Source organism: Callospermophilus lateralis, chromosome 3, assembly GCF_048772815.1.
Source record: "Callospermophilus lateralis isolate mCalLat2 chromosome 3, mCalLat2.hap1, whole genome shotgun sequence".
Taxonomy (NCBI): Eukaryota; Metazoa; Chordata; class Mammalia; order Rodentia; family Sciuridae; genus Callospermophilus; species Callospermophilus lateralis.
The window spans coordinates 87905878-87932621 of record NC_135307.1 but is presented as its reverse complement, the minus strand read 5'-3'; the positions used below and the strand labels follow the sequence as shown (position 1 = coordinate 87932621).

General features: G+C 40.2%; 2 protein-coding genes across 2 annotated transcripts in view; one reads left to right on the top strand and one right to left on the bottom strand.

Moving 5' to 3' along the window:
* The window catches only part of Chp1 (calcineurin like EF-hand protein 1), a 48607-nt gene extending 39599 nt beyond the window's left edge, over positions 1 to 9008 (bottom strand). Inside the window, exon 1 of the mRNA XM_076848499.1 lies at positions 8727 to 9008. Within this exon, the coding sequence (XP_076704614.1) occupies positions 8727 to 8793 (67 nt within the window). The 5' untranslated portion in view covers positions 8794 to 9008. The remainder of the gene's footprint in view (positions 1 to 8726) is intronic.
* Positions 9009 to 9474: 466 nt separating this feature from the next.
* Positions 9475 to 26744, top strand: part of Exd1 (exonuclease 3'-5' domain containing 1) — a 60831-nt gene continuing 43561 nt past the window's right edge. Inside the window, exon 1 of the mRNA XM_076848498.1 lies at positions 9475 to 9642. The gene's annotated coding sequence lies outside the window, so the exon portion shown is untranslated. The remainder of the gene's footprint in view (positions 9643 to 26744) is intronic.

Genomic DNA, 26744 nt, shown 5'->3' with positions numbered 1-26744 from the left:
GACTTTGTCCTGGGCTGCACCTTCAGGGGCTTAAAGGGATGGCTGAAGTAGTTCTGGTAGTTATCCTCCTCCCCCAACTCCTGCAACAAAACTTGACTTGCAGTACTAGGAACAATGGAACAAAGTAAACAGAGTAGGCAGGAGAAAACAGGAAGTGAATGAGTGGTCCAGGGCTGGGATCAAAGGACACACTAGGGCAGGTGTGACTTCTTCAAAATTAGGTTGCACCCTCAAAGAGGAACTCTGTCCATGGTTAGCACTCTAAGGTGATGCTAGAACAGAGCAGAGATGCAGAAAGAATCACTCTCATCCTGGGCAGAGCCAGCATGGGTCAGCCACTAAGGAAACAGAGGAGGACTGTTGTGCCAGTCAGGCAGGTGTGAAGAGCTCTCTGTGAAGAGTACTAAGGATCAGGTGGACAGATTATGATTCCATTCATAGCATCACTGCTTACCAGCAAGGGGTAAGTAAATGTGGCTGTGGTGAGCTGGTGAAAAGAAAGTGCTTGGCAAAGTCCCTGGTACTTGGTAAGCATTCCTGGTTAGTTATTATCATTTACCATCCTGACATAGCCAGCCTGAAGGTTCAGTTTTATTGCTGTGCTAATTACTCTCAACTTTCCTCTGGTAAAGTTTTCTTTAGGAAACTGACTGGTTTACCCTGGTCTGGCCTCAGGTCTCAAAAGCTACTCTTGTACTAAAGTTCCCTTTAATTTAGAAAAGAAGTCAGTTGAAGAATTATTACTAAATTTCCCCAAAAGATTTTTTGAAAAAACAAAATTTCTTCACATACACAATATTGTTGTTTTCATTTCCATTATCAGTCACATATACTTCACATTGTTGTAATAGCTTACTTTTCATAGTAATTCATAATTTTCCTATGCTGCTTAGGAGTTCCTTTTTTTTTTTTTTTTTTTTAACATATACTGGAGATTGAACCCAAGGGCGCTTAACTATTGAGCCATATCCCCTTTTTATTTCTTATTTTTAGACAGGGTCTCACTAAGTTATTGAAGCTGGCTTTGAACTTTAGATCCTTTCAGATTCGCTGGGATTACAGCTACAGCTACCGCTAATGTGCCCAGCTCAGATTACTTTTTAGGAAGAGTTGTGTTTTGTTTTTGTTTTTTGGGGGAGGTACTAGGGATTGAACCCAGGAGCATTCTACCACTGACCTACACTCCTAGCCTTCAGGCCTCTTTTTTTAGACAGGGTCTCTCTGAAGTTGCTTAAGCCCTCACTAAATTGCTGAGGCTGGCCTCAAACTTGTATTCCTCCTGACTCAGCCTCTCAAATCAGTGGGATCACAGGTTTGCCAAGATATATTTCAGTTTTTATATTAGCTTTAATCCATGCACATGATAAAAATGCAAATGGAACAAAACACAAGGAAAATCTCCCTAACACCTCAATTTCCCACTCTTCCATCCCAAAGACAAACACTATTACCAGTTTCTTTTGAATCTTTCTAGAAACACCCTATATACATAAATAGTGATTTATACAATTTAAAATTTGGAAAGAATATTATGATCTAGTCCCAACTTCTTCAACTAACAAATGAGCCATTAAACTTTCTAATCCAGATCATCTAATAGAATGGGATACAAGAACTTCTTACTAGTATAATTTTTAAAACTCCCTTGTTAAGTATTGGTGTGGCATTACACCCCAATTTTTGGAGGGAAACCGGTATATGGCTGCTTAAATTTATAATAATTTACCAACATGTTCACAATAAATATGTATATTACATACCATCATGAAGTTGTTATTTCCAGAACTGGCTATATGGAAATAAATCACTGGAGAAACATACAACCAAATGTCAATTTCTAACATTACTTGTACTGTCATATCTGAACCCATCTTCTAAATTTCTGAACTAATGTTATGATTCTGTTAGAGAAAGCTATGTTGATAGGGGTATAGCTCCGTGGTAAAGTGCTTGCCTAGCATGCATGAGATTCTATACTCAATCCCCAGCACTTGGGGGTGGGAGTGGGGGGGAGAGCCTTGTTAACAAAAAGAAAAAGCTTTCATCTAGGTGCTATATCCATGACAGAGTATAATGAAACTTCCAAGATGTAAAACTCGGAATGATTCATTCTACTTTAAAGGAGCTATAGAATCCAAATGCAGAAAAAAAATGCCATTCATTTTTCCAGAAAAAAAAATGAAGGCAGTTTCCAGGTGCTAAGCTCATCAAACAGATGCTCAAAACCTGAACCACTCTTGATAACCCAAAGGAGTTATCAGGAGTTGATAGTTACTCTCATAAAAGTCTGTATACTGACATGTTTTGAGTGAAACTGTATTTTTCTTCACCAAATAGGCAAATAATTCTCTTATATTTTAAAAAGAAGTTTAATGGCTCATTTGTTAGTTGAAAGGGCTGGACTAGATCATAACATTCTTTCCAAATTTAAAATTGTATAAATCACTCTTTAATGTGAACTTTCCTCACTAGAGACCATTTTATTGTCATTGCTTTGTGCTCAGAATAGAAAGGTATTTTGCAGAGGTGCCAAGCACCAAGATGGAAAGGAGAGGGAAGAATTAAAGCAAAAAGAGAATAAGTTATCTTACCCTTTAGTTTACCCTAAATCGTAAAGCTGAAGATAACCTATGCAAAGGCCACTCTAAATAAAGACTGGAAAATTGAAGCTTGTACCATAATCATTTCTTCTGAGCACTCCACACCCCAATATTTCCCCTGATATGAGGACTTCAAGGTGTGGCCTATTCTCTTAGGAATTAAGAGACTTGTTGGGCTGGGGCTGTAGCTCAATGGTAGAGCACTTGCCTGGCATGTGTGAGGCACTGGGTTCAATCCTCACACCACATAAAAATAAACAAAAAGTCATTCTATCCATCTACAACTACAAATAAATTTTTAAAAAAACACTATTGTTTTGTATGGGGGATTGAACCCAGGGGTGCTTACCCACTGAGCCACATCCCCAGCCCTTTTTTATATTTTATTTAGAGACAGGGTCTTGCGAAGTTGCTTAGGGCCTTGCTAAATTGCTGAAGCTGGCTTTGAATTTGCAATCCTCCTGTCTCAGCCTCCTGAGCGGCTGGGATTACAGGCATGTGCCACAGAGCCTGGCTTAAAATATATTTTATAAAACAAACAAAATCTACCTTTTTATATTTGGGGAAATTTGAATATGGACTCAATAGTAGATAATATTATAGAATTTATTGTCAACTTTCTTAGGCACAGTAATTGTATTGCAGTTATACTGGAAAAATCCCTTTTCTCAGGACATGCAGAAGTATTAAAGGATGAAGAGTTCCAATAACTGCAACTTTCAAATTATTCACCAAGAAATATAAATTGCGGGGCTGGGGTTGTGGCTCAGTGGTAGAGTGCTGGCCTGGCATGTGTGATGACCTGTGTTCAATCCTCAGCACAGCATATAAATAAATAAGTAAAATGAAGGCCCATCAACGACTTACAAAAATATTTTAAAAGAAAACATAAACTGGGGTTGGGACTATAGTTTAGCAGTAGAATATGTGCTTTAGCATGCATGCATGAGTGAGACCCTGGGTTTAAACCCAACCAAAAAAGAAACAAGGAATAAAGCAAATATAGCAAAATGTTAACTGTTGGATTCAAATAAATGCAAATGGGTGTTCGGGATACTATTCTTTTAACTTTTCTGTATATTTGAAAATTTTCATCACAAAAAGTTGGGGGAAAGAAAACTAAACTCTTATATCTTATAAGTTCAGTTCACAGTAAGTTTCCTTTCCCACTATAACCTAAGTTATCTGTTCATTCTTTTCCATAATAGCATTTACTGCATGTAATGCATTTAACATTATTTTGTAGTATAATATTTTGGATTTTCTTCTCTTCTCCTAAACAGAGAACTCAGCTTATATCTTTATAGCTGCTGCTGGGATTCTTTCTTTTTTTTTTTTGGCGGGGGAGGTTCCTGGGGACTGAACCCAGAAGCACTTTACCACTGAGCTACATCCCCAATCTTTTTTATATTTGAAACAGGGTCTCGCTAAATTGCTGAGTCTGGTCTCAAACTTACCACCCACCTGCCTCAGCCTCCTGAATCTCTGGGATTAAAGGTGGTGCACAGATGGGACTGATGGATCTTCTAAATGAGTAAACATCTAAGTATTCTACGTTCTGGACCACCTTCCCCTACCATAAAATGTTTATAGGGTCCTACTTCCTTAGAGCCCTTTTCTCCAATATGGCATGTGATTTCTTCTTACCCCTTTCTGGTAACAAATGAGAATAAAACTTTAAATTATAACTAGAAAAGTAGAAAGCTTTATAAACTACTTAACTCAAAAATCAGCTAAAGGTTATCCATGCTTTTAGATTTCAACAGAACACAGAAGACATCAGGGTCTTCTGTAATGAGAGGACCATAAAGGAATCTTCCATTTGGAGGCAGCAACAGCCAAAGCTGAACTTCAGGAAATTGTTCTCAAGCAATTGCCTTTGCCAGGCTTGTGTTCTTTGTTGAACTACAGAAAAACCCACACCCATCATATCATCACTACACCCTTTCAAACAAACAAAACCTCACCAGCCTGTAGAACTTACTTCCTAAACCTGTTCAACGCCCTCCCCATCCCCACGTGACACACAGAAGGTACAGACTAAAAATAAATCAACCTGCTTCCATCACTATTAAGTTGGCATGAACTGTTTCTCATACTTAAGATTTTAAGTAATTCACAACCAGGTTATTGCTACAGTTTAGTGAAGTAAAGGGAGACTATACAAACTCCAAAGACCTTCCTCCAATTACATCTTTTAATCAATTGAGCTTTAATTCATAAAAATATAGACATGTGGAAGAAGGTAGTAGAAACAAAGACAATCTAAGAAATGTTTGATATCAACATAAAATGTTTCTTGGTTTTTCAAGACAGAATTTTTATTCTTTGAGTTTTACTTCCTTAGAATTGGCAAAACATCTGTACTTTTTTTGTAGTTGTAGATGGACAGAATGCCTTTATTTTATTTATTTCTTTATGTGGTGCTGAGGATCGAACCCAGTGCCTTACACATGCTAGGCAAGCACTCTGCCACTGAGCTACAGTCCCAGCCCAAAACATCTGTATTTGATTCATAATCCAATGATCTCTGAAAATAGGAAAAATATAAAATTATTTTTATATTTTATAATTACATAAAATTATATATCCCCAGGACATATTTTTGCACATGTGTGTTTGAGACAGAGTTTTGCTGTATTGCCCAGGCTGGCATTGAACTCCTGGGCTCAACTAATTCCTGTCTTAGCCTCCCAAAGAGGGAGCATATGCAAATGGTATTTTACTAAAAACATGATATTTATCTAGGGTTCAAAATAATAAAAGCTAACACTTATAGTATGGCACTCATTATATCAGACTACTCTAAATAATTTATTTTACTTACTGGCATAAGAATCTTATAAAACAGGTACTATTATTATTCTCATTTTGCAGATAGGTAATTCTATTTATGTATATATGTATGTATGTATGTATGTATTTATTTATTTATTTATTTATCTATCTATCTGTACTGGGAATTGAACCTAGGGGCCTCATGCATGCTAGATAAGAGCTTTATTCCTGATCTATGTTCCCAGCCCTTTTTGAGACAGGGTCTTGCTAAATTTCCCAAATCGGCCTTGAACTTTTGATCCTCCTGCCTCAGCCTCCAGAGTAGCTGGGATTATAGGCATGCCCCACCACTCTCTGCTCACAGATAATTCTTACCTAAAATTACTTTTCCAAATATTTAGTGGCTAAATTTCAAATACCAGCTAAAGTAGTCATGTGATTTCTAATCAATCTAAATTTGCCAAAAATATTTTAAATATAATCAATTCCAATGCAAAGCATTCATGTTGAATATAAAGTCAGTTTTTCACAATTATGATACCTTTTCTTTTTACTGGCAAAGGGAGTAGTAAAATGTCTTATACTTCCTAAATTTTTCTGATTAAAATAGTTCTCTAAATTCTTCCTCTCACAAGAGGCATATGAGCAGGGTGCACACCTGTAGTCCCAGGGGCTCCGGAGGCTGGAGTAGGCAGGAAAATCAAGAGTTCAAAGCCAGCCTCATAAATTTATTGAGGACCTAAAGCAACTCAGTGAGACCCTGTCTCTAAATTAAAAAAATAAATAAATAAAAGGGGTGGAGATGTGGCTCAGTAGTTGAGTACCCTGGTACTAAAAAAAAAAAAACGAGGCAGATGAAAACAGGACAAATTTCACCTCTTTACCCTCCAGATATCTGTTGTTTTTAATTCTTCTACACCTTTGCATCATGCTAAAATTTCTGTTTAAAAAAAAAAAAAAAAAAAAAAAAAAACTCTGCTGAAGGCTGATGGACAGTAACTAGATAAACTGATGACTTACCTCCTAGAGCGGAGGAATGACTTTGTAACAGACTGCAGGAGATTGCTCCTGGAAGCCACCCAAAATGCCCTAAGTTAATTTATCCATATCTAATCCATTCAGGCGTGTATCAAGGCCCAATTTCTGTTCTCCACAAGGCCTGTTCACAAAGACTGTCTTTTCTCTGAGTTCTGAAGGTGGGTGTCACATAATTTCAACTTCCTTATGTCACAATGCTAATCTTTTTTGGGCTTATATCTCAACCAGATTGTGGGTGTCTTTGTCACACTTTCCCTGAATATCTAGCTTAATAGTGAACACAGACATTGAAAAATTCATTAAGCAATTGTTTCACTAGGTTTACTGGCTTAATACAAACATTTGCACTGATTTTGGTTGAGAATCTCCCTCCTAAGACTGGGCACAGTGGTGCATGCCTGTTATCCCAGCGACTTGGGTGGATGAGTCAAGAGGATCACAAATTCAAAGCCAGCCTCAGCAACTTAGAGAGACCCTGTCTCAAAATAAGATATAAAAAGGGATGGGATGTTACTCATGGGTTCAATCCCTGGTACTGAAAACAAGAATCTCCCTCATGCTTGAGTCAGTCTTCAGCAACTGGAAAACAGTTCTTCCATGGTACTTAGATGTTTGTACCCAAGTCACATAATATAACCCAGAGTCCTTTAGCAATCCAGGCCCTTTTCATTTGATCAAATGTAAATAAACCAAAATGGGATTATTGCTCCCTTCATTCTGAGATAAAATAGCTTTTCACATCCTCACTATGGTTTACACTTCATCAATTTATGACTCTTTATTTTAAGCACAAATGCTTTAATTTGGGTGTCATCCTAGACCTAAAGTAGTCATTACATTTACAAGTATGGTCAGAAGTCATGGCCACAAAGTGTAATAAAAGCTTGCTCAATCCAAAATGTCTATATTTCCACTCCTGGAGTCAGAGTAAGTCATAAGATGACTGACTGTAAAGTCAAATGGCCAAGAAAGTATTGTAAATTGTAAATAGTAACCATTTCTGTCATTCATTCAAAACCATGAAAAGGATTGCCTTGGTAGGTAATAAGGTCATCATGGTTAAAAAATCTTTATGGAGAGCCTTAATGGTCCTATGTTAAGGGATGATGAAAGAAGCAAACCAATTTGATAAGATGTGAGGCTAGATAACACCTCTTCCAACACAAAGATTCTAGAAAATTTAACTTGTCAGAAAGCATGAGACAGCTTTTAATTTATCCCAGGATACCACAGCCTGAGTAATTCTGTAGTTCCCCCAGTGCCTTTCAGTACTATCTGCCTATAGATCACAAAATTTACTTAACAGCTATGTCATCATCAAAGACAAGTATCATAAAAGAACTTACATAACTTATAACTCAACAAGAGTTATAAAGGATTAGTAAGAGTTATAAAGGATTATAGTATTCAGCAATACAATTGTGTCATACATTGCATTATCAAGGGCTATTCAAATACACTCTGACTTTTCTGAATTCCTAAAACCCTGTTGCTCCTTTGTTCAGGTTAATGAGGAAGAGATTGGACTATTTAAAAACCCGTTCCCAGTACAAACTCACACAGAGAATTTTGGAGTGCATTCAATTTCAATAGCCACTGCATATTCAATCAATATATACATGAAATCAGGGCAGAAAACAACCTCAGTGTAAGTAAAATCACCCAGTAGTCAACCGTGCTTTTTCTCCAAAAGTTCAGATTGAAAGATGCCTCATGCTCTCAGACCCCTGATTTTTTAAAAGTCTATAATCACTCAGGTCACATCTTCCAAAGACATGCGGTGCTGCTTTCTGAGCTTATTTCTTCAATCTGTAGCGTGAATTTGTTTATGATTTCCCCACAGATGTCAGCGGTTATAGGTCCTTGCCCAGAAACGTCACAGGAATGGATTACGTTTTCTACAGGATCCATTCAAAGTTCCTGAATTTGCTTCTCGGGCTTTACCTATTGTTCAAAATGCTTTTTTTTTATATAGGGAAGGTTGATTCGAGGGACGATAAAGGAAGGGAATTCGGGGACGTCCGTGGTCAAGGAGGGAAGAAAGAGAGGTGTCCGCGCTTTAGGGGTGATCGAGACTCCTGCTTTTGAGGGAATGGACAACCCCATCAGAGCCACAGCCCCACTCTGGGAAGCTACCGCTGGACAAACAGGTCCTCCAGTGGCTCGTTTCCCCGAAGTGCCAGTGCTAGAATTTGCCCAGGATCCCCCAAACTCATAGCACCCCAGTTCCAAACCTCAGTGACAACCGCCCTCGGTCTTGAGGCCAGCCGGAGGCGCCGGGCCGGCTTCCCACCCCCAATCTGAACTCACAGCCAGTCTCCTTCTTGATCTCCTCGAGCTCTTCGTCCCTCAGTAACGTGGAGGCCCGAGACCCCATCACTGTGCTGGGAGCTCCTCCGGGAGCGGCGGCGCCTGAAGCTAAGGCAGTGGAAGGGAGGGTGGGAGGGAAGAAAGGGCTAGGGGTCAAGAAGGGAGAGGGCAGTGTTTCTACTGCGGAGCCGGGAGGCGACCCAGGGGTGGTGCGAGGAGAAGGGCGGCCCCGAAGACCAGCCAATGAGGAGCGAGGCCGCGCCCTGCACCCGAGTAGACGTCGGCGCTTGGAGTTTCAGCCCCGGAATGAATCAGCCCAGCGCCAGCTCCTACTCAGCTACAGATAGACCCCGCCCCCGGAACCGCGGCTGCCACCGGGCTTAAAAGGGCGATGCCACTGTGGCGCTAGCGGCCTCAATTAAAGGGGCAACTCCATCAACCCACCGTTTTCCAACAAATCAACCTGAGACCTGCAGTGTAGCCAACCGGTTTTTCACAAACTCTTAACACCAGGAATCTCACCGTACAGGTCGTTGGGATTGCAGAAAGAAGCAACAAAAATTTACGTGGAGGAACCCTAGGATGTGTCCCCTGGGAACTGCATGCTGGGAGTTGTAATTGGTCTTTCCCGGGCGGCCCTCTCTCCGCCCAGCCGCCTGAGGGCGCTGGGGAGCCGGCCTCGGGTGTCCAGTCAATTGGCTCCTCGGGAAACTGCGCCTCGGTGTTCTGCCCCGCGGGCGTCGGCTGTGCGGTTTGGGTGCCCGGCGTTGAGAGCTTTTCTCTAGTTTGCTTCAGGACTGTGCTTTGAAAACCGTCGCTCAGTGACTGAAGTACCCCGAAATTTCTTCTTTAACAGTGATCCCTCTTTTAGTTCTAGACTGAAGTTCAAGGAACTCATCATTTGGCTGAAATTAAGGTCCGGATTTCCCAAATTTCTTCTGTGAGGGGGGAGTCTACAGGTGGAGGAGAGTGAATAACTAGCATAGGGCCCACCCTTAATTTGAAGTTCTTACTTTATCTTGAAAATGAGAAATTTTGCATTTTATTTTTTATATTTTATTTATTTTTTAGTTATAGTTGGACACAAAACCTTTATTTATTTATTTTTTTTTTTTTTTGAGAATTTTAATATTTATTTTGTAGTTTTCGGCGCACACAACATCTTTGTACGTGGTGCTGAGGATCGAACCCGGGCCGCACGCATGCCAGGCGAGCGCGCTACCACTTGAGCCACATCACCAGCCCACAAAACCTTTATTTTATTTGAAAATTTTTATTTATCTATTTTTATGTATTGCTGAGGATCTAACCCAGGGCCTAGCACATGCTAGGCAAGTGCTCTACCGCTGAGCCACAACCCCAGCCTCACATTTTATTCTTAAAGTATATTCTTGTTTGATAAGGTTGAATGCCACTTTTTAAGCTAGTATACATTCTCTCAAGAGAATGAGTAATTTTCCTGAGTAATTTGACCCCTCACTTCTCTGTTCAAAACCGGTTTGAGATATGGAAGAACCAAATTCTGATCACTCTTACCTAATAATTAGGGTGCTACCTCAGCATACTTTCCCAAACCAACTTAGCTTAAACTTCTATGGTTTTCAGTTTAGCCTGAGGACCCAGAAGTTCCTTGCAGGCTAAGGTTCTAGTTTCACCCTATTGTTTTCAGGATTGACTTGCTCTTGCTTTCATGGGCAAGCAGTAACATTTTAGATATGCGAGTCAAAGAAGACAGGAGTAGCTGCTTTTTATCTTGGAAATATGGGTTTGTAGGAAAATTTTGAAGCCCACCTCTGGATCCTGACTTTTTTTCCTTCCTAATTTTGAACCTTACCATTCGCAGCTGTCTTCAGTCAAACTTTACTTTGCTTGATGTTAATGCTTTAACATTTTTTTCTTCACCTTTTTTGGGGAAAAGAGGTTACAGAGATCGAACCCAAGGCACTTTGCCATTAAACTATGTCCCCAGACTTTTTTTTTTTGGATAGTTTTGGAGAACTTGCTGAGGCTAGCCTGGAACTCCTGCCTCAGCTGGAATTACACCACATGGCACTCTTTATTTTAGCATTTAATTTTTTCCCAAGCATTTCACAAACTTTTTTCTTGGGTAGCTTCTAAACATAAATTTATTTTTACATCCAAAAATGTTGCCTCTATGAAGCTTGTCAAGGCTTTCTCTTCAGTTTTAGGACCTCCTTTGTTTCTGTAAAGAGTCCTCTTTTGCTGTTGGTTAACTTGAGCAAGGAGTGATTTTTCTAAGGTTTGTTTTATGCTCTTTCTGGGTGCATAATGCTTGGTCATACTTTTGATCTCAAATATATATCTTCCAGTAAGGGCCTGGTTTAGTTTAGGTTCTATTATCTTCTAGTTTTGTGATTTGGGGCACATGTCTTAAAATCTCTAAGCCTCTGTTTTCTCATCTGTAAATTAAATTATGACTATAATACTTGTGAAAGCACTTGACCTTAAAAATCTGAAAACGTAGGTTATTTATTTGACTAAAAATGCTATAAATCGTGGGGCATGGTGGCACATGCCTGTAATCCCAGCGGCTTGGGAGGCTGAACCAGGAGGAGAGTTCAAAGCTAGCCTCAACAATGGTGAGACACTAAACAATTCTGTGAGACCCTGTCTCTAAATAAAATATAAAATAGAGCAGGGGAGGTGGCTTAGTGGTTGAGTGCCCCTGAGTTTTATCCCTGGTACCTCTCCCCCACCAAAATAAAGCTATAAATCTTCACTTTCTTCCTAGGCTGTAGTATTTCATCACTGTTTTAGAGAGTAAATTGCAAAATTCTGTGAACTTTCCCAGTGTGGCAAAGTCAAGCAGCTTTTATTATTTATTTACTTATTTGTTTTTGTTACTGGGATTATTATTTACTTATTTATTTTTGGTATGGGGACACTTAACTACTGAGCTATAACCTGTTAGCATAAATGACACACATATGATGAAGGCAGGAGACTGGAAGCAAATCTTGGATTAGCCAGCTTTTCTTTATTCAGGATTCAGTGGCAGAGTCAATTAGTGGAACCCTGATGTGGCTCATTTGGGGGGGGGCAGAAAATGGCAGTGGGCTGAAGCAAGGGTCTGGGTTATAAAGGCTCTGTTTAGGGTGGGACAGGAGGGTAGTTTGGGGGCTTCATTATATTGGGGTGGACTGATTAGGGTAAGACAGGCACGTGAATAGGGAATTACCTGGGGCTTATTGTATTGGGCTCAGCTGACCCATTAGGGTGGGGGGTCAGATGCCAATCAGGTGTGAATTCTTTTTGTGTTCCTTCACTCTGACTGGGCTTTTCAATGACAAAAACTTAAATTTTACACAGAAAAGGCCGGTGGGGGAACAGCTGCAGATAAAGGGAAATGTCCTTGGACTTATTCTTCATATCCTAAATTCCAGACTCTGAAAGGGACATAATGAATTGAGCCATCAATATCAAATCTAGCTGCTTCCTGGTGAAAATGGGCAAAGTAGGGGACCTCCCCCTTTCAGAGTTCTGGAAGAGAACACGAAGACCCTGGTGGTTGAGGTATAAGTGGGAGGAGTGGCCAGATTGTCTGATTAAAGCCCTCTTTTTCAAAAAGTCAGACGATGAGCATGGGAGGAGATGTGCCCTGGGAGGTGGCTTGGGTTGGATAGGTCACCTTCCTAAGAAACCATTTCTTGGAACCATATTTTCCTGATGTTTTAATTGTTTCTATCCTGCTTGACAGACTATGCAAAACAAGAACAGAGTTTAACAGTATGGTTGTAGCTAGTAACCCAACTACATGTATAGGAAAGTATTTAAAAGGCTTAAGGGAAGAGATGCTTCAGCCAAATTGCCCCAAATCTCTTAAATCTCTTCATTGTTAAAAGCAGGTGCCTTTGCATCAACCATGGCCATAACCTAAGGTTTTAATTCCAACACATCCAATGTGTAATTCCAACACGTCCCTAATGGAGATCAAGCCCCATTAGGTGATTATGTTTATTTTTTTTTTTTACATTTAATTTTCTTTTTTTTTTTAAATTAATTTTTATTGTAGATTGTTCAAAACATTACATAGTTCTTGATATATCATATTTCACACTTTGATTCAAGTGGGATATGAGCTCCCATTTTTACCCCATATACAGATTGCAGAGTCACATCAGTTGCACAACCATTGATTTACATATTGCCATTCTGGTGTCTGTTGTATTCTGCTGCCTTTCCTGTCCTCTACTATCCCCCTCTCCCCCCTCCCCTCCCCTCTTCTCTCTCTACCCCCTCTACTGTAATTCATTTCTCCCCCTTATATTTTTCCTCCTTTCCCCTCACTTCCTCTTGTATGTAATTTTGTATACCCCTGAGGGTCTCCTTCCATTTACATGCAATTTCCCTTCTCTCTCCCTTTCCCTCCCACCTCTCATCCCTGTTTAATGTTAATCTTCTTCTCATGCTCTTCGTCCCTACTCTGTTCTTAGTTACTCTCCTTATATCAAAGAAGACATTTGGCATTTGTTTTTAAGGGATTGGCTAGCTTCACTTAGCATAATCTGCTCTAATGCCATCCATTCCCCTCCAAATTCTATGATTTTGTCATTTCTTAATGCAGAGTAATACTCCATTGTGTATAAATGCCACATTTTTTTTATCCATTCGTCTATTGAAGGGCATCTAGGTTGGTTCCACAGTCTTGCTATTGTGAATTGTGCTGCTATGAACATGGATGTAGCAGTGTCCCTATAGTGTGCTCTTTTTAGGTCTTTAGGGAATAGACTGAGTAGGGGAATAGCTGGATCAAATGGTGGTTCCATTCTGAGCTTTCCAAGAAATCTCCATACTGCTTTCCAAATTGGCCGCACCAATTTGCAGTCCCACCAGCAATGTACAAGAGTACCATTTTCCCCACATCCTCGCCAGCGCTTGTTGTTGTTTGACTTCCTAATGGCTGCCAATCTTACTGGAGTGAGATGGTATCTTAGGGTGGCTTTGATTTGCATTTCTCTGACTGCTAGAGATGGTGAGCATTTTTTCATATACTTGTTGATTGATTGTATGTCCTCCTCTGAGAAATTTCTGTTCAGGTCCTTGGCCCATTTGTTGATTGGATTATTCATTATCTCATTGTCTAATTTTTTTAGTTCTTTGTATATTCTGGATATTAGGGCTCTGTCTGAAGTGTGAGGAGTAAAGATTTGTTCCCAGGACATAGGCTCCCTATTTACCTCTCTTATTGTTTCTTTTGCTGAGAAAAAACTTTTTAGTTTGAGTAAGTCCCATTTGTTGATTCTAGTTATTAACTGTTGTGCTATGGGTGTCCTATTGAGGAATTTGGAGCCCGACCCCACAGTATGTAGATCATAGCCAACTTTTTCTTCTATCAGACGCCATGTCTCTGATTTGATATCAAGTTCCTTGATCCACTTTGAGTTAACTTTTGTGCATGGCGAGAGAAAGGGATTCAGTTTCATTTTGTTGCATATGGATTTCCAGTTTTTCCAACACCATTTGTTGAAGATGCTATCCTTCTTCCATTGCATGCTTTTAGCCCCTTTATCGAATATAAGATAGTTGTAGTTTTGTGGATTGGTTTCTGTGTCCTCTATTCTGTACCATTGGTCCACCCGCCTGTTTTGGTACCAGTACCATGCTGTTTTTGTTACTATTGTTCTGTAGTATAGTTTGAAGTCTGGTATAGCTATACCGCCTGATTCACACTTCCTGCTTAGCATTGTTTTTGCTATTCTGGGTCTTTTATTTTTCCATATGAATTTCATGATTGCTTTCTCTATTTCTACAAGAAATGCCGTTGGGATTTTGATTGGCATTGCATTAAACCTATAGAGAACTTTTGGTAATATCGCCATTTTGATGATGTTAGTTCTACCTATCCATGAACAGGGTATATTTTTCCATCTTCTAAGATCTTCTTCTATTTCTCTCTTTAGGGTTCTGTAGTTTTCATTGTATAAGTCTTTCACCTCTTTTGTTAGGTTGATTCCCAAATATTTTATTTTTTTTTTGAGGATATTGTGAATGGGGTGGTTGTCCTCATTTCCATTTCAGAGGATTTGTCGCTGATATACAGGAATGCCTTTGATTTATGCGTGTTGATTTTATATCCTGCCACTTTGCTGAATTCATTTATTAGCTCTAATAGTTTCTTTGTAGACCCTTTTGGGTCTGCTAGGTATAGAATCATGTCATCTGCAAATAGTGATAATTTGAGTTCTTCTTTTCCTATTTTTATGCCTTTAATTTCTTTCGTCTATCTAATTGCTCTGGCCAGTGATTCGAGAACTATGTTGAACAGAAGTGGTGAGAGAGGGCATCCCTGTCTTGTTCCAGATTTTAGAGGGAATGCCTTCAGTTTTTCTCCATTCAGAATGATGTTAGCCTGAGACTTAGCATAGATTGCTTTTACAATATTGAGGTATGTTCCTGTTATCCCTAGTTTTTCTAGAGTTTTGAACATAAAGGGATGCTGTACTTTGTCGAATGCTTTTTCCGCATCTATCGAGATGATCATATGGTTCTTATTTTTAAGCCTATTGATGTGGTGAATAACATTTATTGATTTCCGTATATTGAACCAACCTTGCATCCCAGGGATAAATCCTACTGATCATGGTGCACAATTTTTTTGATATGTTTTTGTATCCGGTTCGCCAGAAGTTTATTGAGGATTTTTGCATCTAGGTTCATTAGAGATATTGGTCTGTAGTTTTCTTTCTTTGAAGTGTCTTTGTCTTGTTTAGGAATCAGGGTGATGTTGGCCTCATAGAATGAATTTGGAAGTTCTCCCTCTTTTTCTATTTCCTGAAATAGCTTGAAAAGTATTGGTATTAGTTCCTCTTTAAAGGTTTTGTAAAACTCTGCTGTATACCCATCCGGTCCTGGGCTTTTCTTAGTTGGTAGTCTTTTGATGGTTTCTTCTATTTCCTCAATTGATATTGGTCTGTTTAGGTTGTCAATATCCTCCTGACTCAATCTGGGCAAATCATATGACTTAAGAAATGTATCGATGCCTTCACTATCTTCTATTTTATTGGAGTATAAGGATTCAAAATAATTTCTGATAATCTTCTGTATTTCTGAAGTGTCTGTTGTGATATTGCCTTTTTCATCCCGTATGCTAGTAATTTGAGTTCTCTCTCTTCTTCTCTTCGTTAGCGTGGCTAAGGGTCTGTCGATTTTATTTATTTTTTCAAAGAACCAACTTTTAGTTTTGTCAATTTTTTCAATTGTTTCTTTTGTTTCGATTTCATTAATTTCAGCTCTGATTTTAATTATTTCTTCTACTTCTTTTGCTGTTGTTTTGCTCTTCTTTTTCTAGGACTTTGAGTTGAAGTATTAGATCATTTATTTGTTGGTTTTTTCTTTTTTTAAGGAATGAACTCCAAGCAATAAATTTTCCTCTTAGAACTGCTTTCAGTGTGTCCCATAGATTCCGATATGTTGTGTTTGTGTTTTCATTTATCTCTAAGAATTTTTTAATTTCCTCCTTGATGTCTTCTATAACCCATTGATCATTCAGTAACCTATTGTTCATTCTCCAAGTGATGCATGATTTTTCCTTACTTCTTTTATCGTTGATTTTCAATTTCATTCCATTATGATCAGATAAGATGCATGGTATTATCTCTACTCCTTTATATTGTCTAAGAGTTGCCCTGTGACATAATATATGATCTATTTTTGAGAAGGATCCATGTGCTGCTGAGAAAAAAGTGTAACTGCTTGATCTTGGGTGGTATATTCTATTTATGTCAATTAAATCTAGGTTATTAATTATGTTATTGAGTTCTATAGTTTCCTTATTCAACTTTTGTTTGGAAGATCTGTCCAGTGGTGAGAGAGGTGTGTTGAAGTCTCCCATGATTATTGTATGGTGGTCTATTAGACTCTTGAACTTGAGAAGAGTTTGTTTGATGAACATAGCTGCACCATTGTTTGGGGCATATATATTTATGATTGTTATGTCTTGTTGGTGTATGGTTCCCTTGAGCAGTATGTAGTGTCCCTCTTCATCCCTTTTGATTAACTTTGGCTTGAAATCTATTTTATTTGATATGAGTATGGACACTCCTACTTGTTTCCGAAGTCCATATGAGTGATATGATTTTTCCCAACCTTTCACCTTCAGTCTATGTATGTCTTTTCCTATCAAATGCGTCTCCTGAAGGCAGCATATTGTTGGGTCTTGTTTTGTGATCCATACTACTAGCCTGTGTCTCTTAATTGGTGAGTTTAAGCCATTAACATTTAGGGTTATTATTGAGATATGGGTTGTTCTTCCAGCCATATTTGTTTATTTATGTTACTAAACATGGTTTGTTTTCCTCTTTGATTATTCCCCCCCCCCTTTACTGTACTACCTCCCGCTGTTGGTTTTCATTGATATTTTCCATTTCCTCTTCCTGTAATATTTTGCCGAGGATGTTTTGAAGAGATGGTTTTCTAGCTGCAAATTCTTTTAACTTTTGTTTATCATGGAAGGTTTTAATTTCATCTTCCATCCTGAAGCTTAATTTTGCTATACACAATTCTTGGTTGGAACCCATTTTCTTTCAGTGTTTGAAATATGTTATTCCAGGATCTTCTAGCTTTCAGAGTCTGTGTTGAAAGATCAGCTGTTATCCTGATTGGTTTACCCCTAAATGTAATCTGCTTCCTTTCTCTTGTAGCTTTTAAAATTCTCTCCTTATTCTGTATGTTGGGCATCTTCATTATAATGTGTCTAGGTGTGGGTCTCTTATGATTTTGCACATTCGGTGTCCTGTAGGCTTCTAGGATTTGGGATTCTGTCTCATTCTTCAAGTCTGGGAAGTTTTCTCGTATTATTTCATTGAATAGATTGTTCATTCCTTTGGTTTGGACCTCTATACCTTCCTGTATCCCAATGACTCTTAAGTTTGGTCTCTTTATGTTATCCCATATTTCTTGAATGTTCTGCTCATGGTTTCTTAACAGCTTTGCTGAGCTGTCTATGTTCTTCTCCAGTTGAAATACTTTGTCTTCATTGTCTGATGTTCTATCTTCTAAGTGTTCTACTCTGCTGGTAGTATTCTCAATTGAGTTTTTAAGTTGGTTTATTGTTTCCTGCATTTCCAGGATTTCTGTTTGTTTGTTTTTTTATAACCTCTATCTCCCTGTATAATTGATCTTTTGCTTCTTGGATTTGTTTATGTAATTCATTGTCGAAGTGGTCGAAGTGGTCTTTCATTGTCTGATTTTGCTGTCTAATGTCTTCCTTGAGACTCCAGATCATCTGAAGCATGTATATCCTGAATTCTTTATCTGACATTCCATCTGCTGCAGATATTACCTCTTCTAAAGTTGAGTTGACCTGCATTACTTGTGGTCCTTTCTTTCCTTGTCTTTTCATACTGATCGCGTTTCTTTCTGCTTGGTGAAACTGTTGTGTTATTGATTTTTCCCCCTATATATTTATATTACTCTTGTATAGTTGCAAAGTCTCCCTCGCAGGCTTTGGCGGTGGTTCTGCCCCTCCTCCAATTGGGGCAGTGTGCCTACCACGCCGGCAGGCCGCTGTGCCTGTACTTTCGGTGGGCCTGTTCTTTCGGTGGTCACAGGTCTGCCTACCTTGCAGGTGTGAGCAGCGGCTCTGCCCCTCCGCTGGCCGCTAGGCCTGTTCTGTCGGTTGCAGGTCTGTCTACCTAACAGGCGCTGGTGGCGGCTCTGCCCCTCCCCCAACCGGGGTGATGTGTCTGGTGGGCCACTGGGCCTGTTTTGTCAGTGGTCACGGTTCCGCCTACCTTGCAGGCACGTGGGGCAGCTGTGCCCCTCCGCAGGTTGCTGGGCCTGACCTGCCGGTGGGTCACAGGTCTGCCTACCTTGCAGGCTCGGGGGGTGGCTCTGCCGCTCTGTGGATTGCTGTGCCTGTTCTGCTGGTGGGTCGCGGGTCCACCTACCTTGCAGGCGCCCGGCGGCTCTGCCCCTCCCCCATCCGGGGCGATGTGTCTGGCGGGCCTCTGGGCCTGTTTTGTCGGTGGTCACTGTTCCGCCTACCTTGCACGCGCGTGGAGCAGCTGTGTCCCTCCGAGAGTTGCTGGGCCTGACCTGCCGGTGGGTGGCAAGTGCGCCTACCTTGCAGGCGCGGGGGTGGCTCTGCCGCTCCGCGGGTCGCTGGGCCTGATCTGCTGGTGAGTCGCAGGTCTGCCTACCTTGCAGGCGCCTGGCGGCTCTGCCCCTCCCCCAACCGGGGCGGGGCGATGTGTCTGGCCGGCCACTGGGCCTGTTCTGTCGGTGGTCACGGTTCTGCCTACCTAGCAGGCGCGTGGGGCAGCTGTGCCCCTCCACAGGTTGTTGGGCCTGACCTGCCGGTGGGTCGCAGGTCTGTCTACCTTGCAGGCTCGGGGGGTGGCTCTGCCGCTCTGTGGATTGCTGTGCCTGTTCTGCTGGTGGGTCGCAGGTCCGCCTACCTTGCAGGCGCCCGGTGGCTCTGCCCCTCCCCCAACCGGGGCGATGTGTCTCGCGGGCCACTGGGCCTGTTTTGTCGGTGGTCACGGTTCCGCCTACCTTGCACACGCGTGGAGCAGCTGTGTCTCTCCGAGAGTTGCTGGGCCTGACCTGCCGGTGGGTCGGAGGTCTGCCTACCTTGCAGGCTCGGGGGGGTGGCTCTGCCGCTCTGCGGATTGCTGTGCCTGTTCTGCTGGTGGATCGCGGGTCCGCCTACCTTGTAGGCGCCCGGCGGCTCTGCCCCTCCCCCAACCAGGGCGGGGCGATGTGTCTGGCCGGCCGCTGGGCCTGTTCTATTGGTGGTCACGGTTCTGCCTACCTTGCACGCGCGTGGAGCAGCTGTGTCCCTCCGAGAGTTGCTGGGCCTGACCTGCCGGTGGGTGGCAAGTGCGCCTACCTTGCAGGCGCGGGGGTGGCTCTGCCGCTCCGCGGGTCGCTGGGCCTGATCTGCTGGTGAGTTGCAGGTCTGCCTACCTTGCAGGCGCCCGGCGGCTCTGCCCCTCCCCCAACCGGGGCGGGGCGATGTGTCTGGCTGGCCTCTGGGCCTGTTCTGTCGGTGGTCACGGTTCTGCCTACCTAGCAGGCTCGTTGGGCAGCTGTTCCCCTCCGCAGGTTGTTGGGGCTGACCTGCCGGTGGGTTGCAGGTCTGCCTACCTTGCAGGCTCGGGGGGTGGCTCTGCCGCTCTGCGGATTGCTGTGCCTGTTCTGCTGGTGGATCGCGGGTCCGCCTACCTTGCAGGTGCCCGGCGGCTCTCGATTATGTTTATTTTGCCATTGAATCTCAGTATCACTCTATGGAACTCTAGTAAAACAAAATTGGGTAACATTCTAATGACATTAAAATCTTTGAGCCCATCATAAATCTTATACTTGTTCTTCTAGCCATATGATAGACTCTTTTAGTTTTTGAAAAAAATTCCTGATCAATATGTACTTGAATTTGTAAGATCTCAGTAAATTTCTTCTGAAATTGCTGAAAGAGGATGCAGAAGCAATTATCTCAGCCAAGATAACAATGCAAGCTATTAACCATTAGATGAAACATTTAGCACTTTTATAAGGAGCCAGGTGGCTACTGGCCTTTTGAGAATCATAACAGTTTGTCCTGAATTTTGCCATACAGTTTTATTGACACATTTTTGTAGCATATAGTTCTCACATTTAACATAATATATATATTTTATGAGGCATTATATTGTACTTGAATAGGTTTAGACAATAAAATATGAGTATTTAATACATATGCTATGAGATAGAATTCCTTATGAAAAGAAATATTAAGATGGGTAACATTTTTAAACTTATTATATTGAAAATCACATTTCATATCCAAAAAGTCTTCTAACTCATATCTCATTTCCATATTCCAGATGGTCCTGAAGACATTTAATCTTGTCTTTTTCCACTCCCAAGTGGTTTACATAGAAATACCACTCTTCCCTGATTGATTTTGGAGGAAGACAGATGCTAGGGAGTCCAGCTGATTTTGTAAAGTCAATACCAAATCAGTGATCTGTTGGATATCTGCAATAACCTGTTCTGATGATTTTTATAGTGAACAGATATTCCTAATCCTCTGCTCCTGTACCAATCCCAGTGGATGTTTTTAGCCCTATGAGTAAGAGAATAACTGGGTGGGTGGGTGGGGCTCTCCTACATCTGGTGTGTGCTGTTATTAGAATGGATAGGCTTTGGTTTTGAGGTAAATTGTCAGTTTGAGGAGTAAGGAAGATTGAGGTACAGAGGTCAATCTAATTTTGGTAGCAGGGACAATTAGACAAAAAAGCCTCAGAATTTGGGGGACATCAGGGCTGTGGGATGGACATAAGTGTACATCTTAACCACTATTAAAAAGAATCATCATTTTTCTTTTTAAATGTGCAGGAATCGCTGTATTTTGGTTATACCTGTTTTTATAGATGTTTAAGATCAAGCTGCTCAAATTGACTTTGTTCCTATCTGTTGTGGTGAGTAGCTGAGTTCCCATAGGGGTCACTCTTGGTGAACTTGAGAGCAGCTTCTTATCTCTTTCAGTGCCATCTGCTAGGTAGGGTCTCCTTAATGAGGTGGCCTCCCTTAGAAGCATTAGGGATGTCTCCCTTTTCCAATGTAAAGCTCCTTAGAGGAACAGAGGGCAGGAGCCAAGTTGTGGGTATTTGGGTATTTTTTTTTTTGGTCCTTTAATTTTAATTTTTAAGCCTTGATCTTAAACATCCAACAAGCCAGTCTCACCTGTCTTAAAGTAAAAGAACTGAGCTTTAACTTTGATGTCCATAACCTTATAGTCATTTACCCCTTTTATTTAATTGAGGTCTATTTTAGGACTGGAAGTTAGTCTTCTATCTAATCTGTCCTATAGATGATGGCTTATTATCTCAAATTAACACAGGTTGTTTGTTCTTTTTTTTTTTTTTTAAAGAGAGAGAGAATTTTTTAATATTTATTTTTTAGTTTTTGGTGGACACAACATCTTTATTTTTAAATAGTGCTGAGGATCGAACCCAGTGCCCCACACATGCCAGGCGAGTGCATTACCGCTTGAGCCACATCCCCAGTCCAGGTTGTTTGTTCGTGAAGCAGTACTTCTGCAAAACATAAATAGGCAACAGCTATAGAGTTTTACAAGGAAAATACAAAATTAAATTAATAAGAGTAAAAGTATATTCAGTTTGTGTAATAGCTATCCTTTATATATATATGTATATATATATATATATATATATATATATATATACATATACTAATATATATATTAGTTGGACATAATGCCTTTATTTTGCTTATTTTCATGTGGTGCTGAGGATCGAACCCAGTGCCTCATACTTGTGGGGCAAGTACCCTACCAATGAGCCAAATTCCCAGCTCCATGTAATAGCTACCTTGAATTTTGGCTGAGTTATATATTATATCCTCTGTTTGAGATCACAAGATCTTCACAACAAAAATCAATCTTTTGAACACAACTTTAAATAAGCTAAAGTCTAGCTTATTTTAGAGCCATTCTAACATGCAGTAAGGTGGGATGCAGAGTCTTATCTCAGGTAAGGTAGGACTCCACAAATTTTAGATAAAGTGTACCTGTTCTGAAGCTGATCTTTGCCTCTTTCTTAAATATCATTTTACAAAGTTTATATATATTGTTTCCTGAATATACATGAACATTAGTTAACATAGTATAACATTACTTTTAAAATGTGAATCAAAAAACGGCTGAGAGAGCGTTCAACTTCCCTTTTGTGTGGAAAAATGGTAAAATGCTTTCATGTCTCACAATATCAATCTTTAAGCAGACTGGGCTCTCGTTTTAGAAATACATTTACATTTTAACCCTAAGTAAAAGGTAATGTAAGGTTTAGGTTTGGTTACAGAACATTAAATAATATAAATAAATCCCCAATAAAATTTGCTATTCTTGGGCTTGGGTTGTGGCTCAGTGGTAGAGCGCTTGCCTCACATGTGTGAGGCACTGGGTCTGATTCTCAGAACTGCATATAAATAAATGGATAAAATAAAGGTCCATCAACAACTAATTTTTTTTAAATTTGCTATTCTTATAAGCCCAAAATTACCATTATAGACAACTTTAGTTAGGAGAACATCAGCTTGATAAAAATGTTCCTTTAAACCTCCTGCTTTAAAAACTTGTGTGCCTGGAAGACATGAACATATTTAGTATGCTGTATTGAAGTTTTTATTTTAACCAAGTTTAGCTTTTAAAGGAAAATAAGACTCTGTAATGTAGTATAATATTCAAAAATAATGATTGTTGTTGTGTAATCAGTGTTGTATAGATCTTAATTTCTTTAAATTAGTTGCTTTAACAAGTAAAACTTAACAGACACAATGTTAAGAGTAAATTAATGTTTTAAGAAATCCTTGTCGGGCTGGGGATGTGGCTCAAGCAGTAGTGCGCTCGCCTGGCATACATGAGGCCCGGGTTCAATCCTCAGCACCACATACAAACAAAGATGTTGTGTCCGCCGAAAACTAAAAAATAAATATTAAAATTCTAAAAAAAAAAGAAAAGAAATCCTTGTCAAGTTAACATAAAGATTAAATCTTGGTCTTATATCAGTACATTAGTATTTGACCTTAGAGGAAAAACTTAAATGCTTTGATTGTTCCAAATATATATATAACCAACTTAGTTATACATAAATTTATTGAAGTTTTCCCTTTACTTGCATAGATCCTCATGTTGTTTATTTCACACAGACACTTTCTTACCCAGAAACATTTTTTCCTTCTATTAAATATATTTTCATACCTGGAATCTTCTAATTTCTCTTTCCTATCTGTTAATCCTGTATGTGTATAGTATCACATCTGCTTGTTTATCAATTCATGAAAACAAACAATGTTCAAGTATATCACCCCAGGAATTCCAAGAAGAATACTTGATGTTATATTTAACAGCATTTTAACTTTGCAAATTAATCAATGCTTCTAACAAACACATTTATGAAGATTAATCCCATATATGTGAAATCAAATATTTTTTAAGATATTTGTTTTTTAGTTGTAGTTGGACACAATACATTTAATTTATTCATTGATTTATTTTTATGTAGTGCTGAGGATTGAACCCAGAGCCTCGAATATGCTAGACAAGCACTCTACCGCTGAGCCTGTAAGAATCAAGGTATCAGACAAGTATATTGAACAGCATTTACTTAGTAACTTTAAAGACACCCTTTATTCTCATTTGTTTACCCAGTTTAAATCGAACTTTTAAAATCACATGATTCAAATGTATTTGGATCCATATTTTTGAATTTTAGTTTGTAAGCACTTTATATGTTAGTTTTGATACACAAACACATGTAGACAAGATAATACACAGAACAAACAAGCAAAGGCCTTATAGCTTTTTAAAACCTATTAGATTAAGAGCCAACCCTCACAAATTGGCTTCTGAGTAAAGCAGAGGGTAATAAACCTTTATAGTTGGATAAAATAGGTCTGATCAGAAATTTTAACTTAAGCACGCAGAATCAAAATCATGAGCTCAAAAGAATATAGAATTTAAAAAACAAGAGTCCTAGAAAAAAATGATATGGCCATTAATTATTACAGTAAAGCAGCATGAGAGAATGAGAAAGAGATAGTAAAAGGGAGAGAGAGAGCCCTGAAGTCATTTTTCTGTGTTGCAGCCAGGGAGATATTAAATGGATGTTTTCCTTCTTTTTTCTTTAGTTTCAGATGGGTCCCCTACTGGGCTTGGGGGCTTCTTCAGTTTACTTTCCAATGCAGGCTTGAGCATGGCCTGGCCAGGGAGATTGCTGCCTAGGGCTTTTTAACCCTTCTTCCCTGGTTGGTAATTACGCCAGGTAAGGATGTGAAAAATAAAACAGTATTTCCCATTACTTTTAAGAATGAGGACTGAGGGCTGGGGATATGGCTCAAGTAGTAGTGTGCTCGCCTGGCATGCGTGAGGCACTGGGTTTGATCCTCAGCACCACATTAAAAATAAAATAAAGATATTGTGTACACCTAAAGCTAAAAAAAAAAAAAAAAAGAATGAGGACTGAGACACGCCGCTGTCTGTTGGGCTGGTTAGAGTTATTTTCCTCTCAGTGACAAACATTAAATTTTTTGCTTAAATTTAAGTTGAGGGTAGGGGCTTAACATAAGGCTCCTGTTTACATGGTTTGGGGCTGGGACCTCACTCAGAAAGGAAAATACTAATTAACCATTTGATAATTATTTTAAGTTAAGGGAGGACATTTACCAGCTAGTTGTACCCTTAAAATTTCTTCAGAAGAGAAATATTTGCCTGCTACTTGGCTATTCACCATCTCTGTAACTTGAGGCTCCTAAGGTATATTATCTGAGGTGACAGGGGCAGTGAGATTTGGATCCTCTTGTTTCAGCAATCCTCTTGTTTCAGTATGGGACTTGGGAAGCTGGCTGCACCGAAGGGAGGGGTGTTTTGCCCTGGGGACAAACCACCTTCCAGTTCCCCATTGCTGCACTTGGGACAGGGCTTAGGGGGCAGGGTTCAGGTTAGGGCAAGCTTTTGCCCAAAGTCCAGTTCATCCACTTAGGCAACAGGACACAGGAGATATATTAGAAGGTCTGGTGGGGCCATGAGCAGCCGTGGATTTTTAGGCCTATGGATGGCTGAGGCTAGGAGCTGATGTTTAATTTTAAGAAACTTTTCCTTCTCCTATTTGGTCTTGTCTTCCCTGTTGTTAAAGGTCTTGAAAGCAATATTTAGAAATTGCTTCTGGGAAGCCTTGGCATCCTTCTCTGTTTAATTTTTTTATGGGTATCAGGTGCAGATCTGCTAATAAATTGGACAGGGAGAAAGTATCAGCAGGAATATAAAGGTCTAGGGTAGTATATTTGTGAAAGAATCCTCCACGCAAGACAATTCGCTGGGGAGAATTCCAATTTTATTGCAAAAGGCTGTGTGCTTATATAGATCTAAGGAGAGATGGCAGGGCTTAGATAAATGGCAGGCCACCCGTTTATTGGCAAGTTCTTCCAGATATCAGCTCTAGAGCCCAGGAATTAGTTCTTATTGGGGCTAAGGTTCCCCGCCAGCAAGATTTGAAATTGGCGCCGGCGGGAGAGTTCACACCCGGGGGAACTTTTCGCTCCAGTGGGAAAAAAAAGGGAAAGTAGGAAGAGAAGGTCCTTAGGCGCCATGTTGGGATTTTTCTCTGGGGTGCGGCTGCCATTATACTTTTCCCAACAATTTGGTAATTGAGTGATGGAAAGATGAGACTGGTGGTGGATGCAGAAATAAAATGGCAAGGAGGTCTCTGATCTATGAGGTTTGCTGGGTGTGCAAGGTTGGAGGGTGGAGTAGAAGTAGGCTTCCTTTAATGTTAACAAAGGGTTTGGTTGAATCCCTTTACTGGGCTGGGGATATAGCTCAGTTGGTAGAGTGCTTTCCTTGCAGCACAAGGCCCTGAGTTCAATCCCCAGCATCACAAAAAACAAACAAAAGAATCTCTTTACTGTCCATGTGGCATAAAGCCACAAATGTTTAGTAGGTGATTGATATCTAGTACCCCTGAGGGCTGTTGTAGTTGAAGTTTAGATTCAAAGCCTTCATGCAACACTAGGGAGTTGCCCTAGCCAGATGCAACTCAGTTGCTTTTGAGTTCTCCCCTGTGTTTCACATACCAAATTTTTCTGTATAAACTGAACAGCAGAGAGTGTGAAGGGCCTATGTACTAAGGGGTAAGGAAATGCAGTCAATTTAGAGATTCAGCTGAAGCTGCATGAGTTCCTGGATCTCAGAGATACTTGGGGGTAGCTAGACAATGAGAGGAAGGTGGGAGATAGGAGACAGAAAGCAAACCTCAGATCAGCAAGCTTTTCTTTCTTTTTTATTTTAAGATAATTTTATTATCTTAAATTTAAAATACATTTTTTTTTTTTTTTTTTTGTGGTGCTGAGAATCGAACCCAGTGCCTCACATATGCTAGGCGATCGCTCTGCCACAAGCTGCATCTGCAGCCCTGCAAGCTTCTCTTTATTCAGGATTCAGCAGCAAAGTCAATGGGTAGAACCCTGGTGTGGCTCTTTTGGGGGGCAGAAAATGGCAAT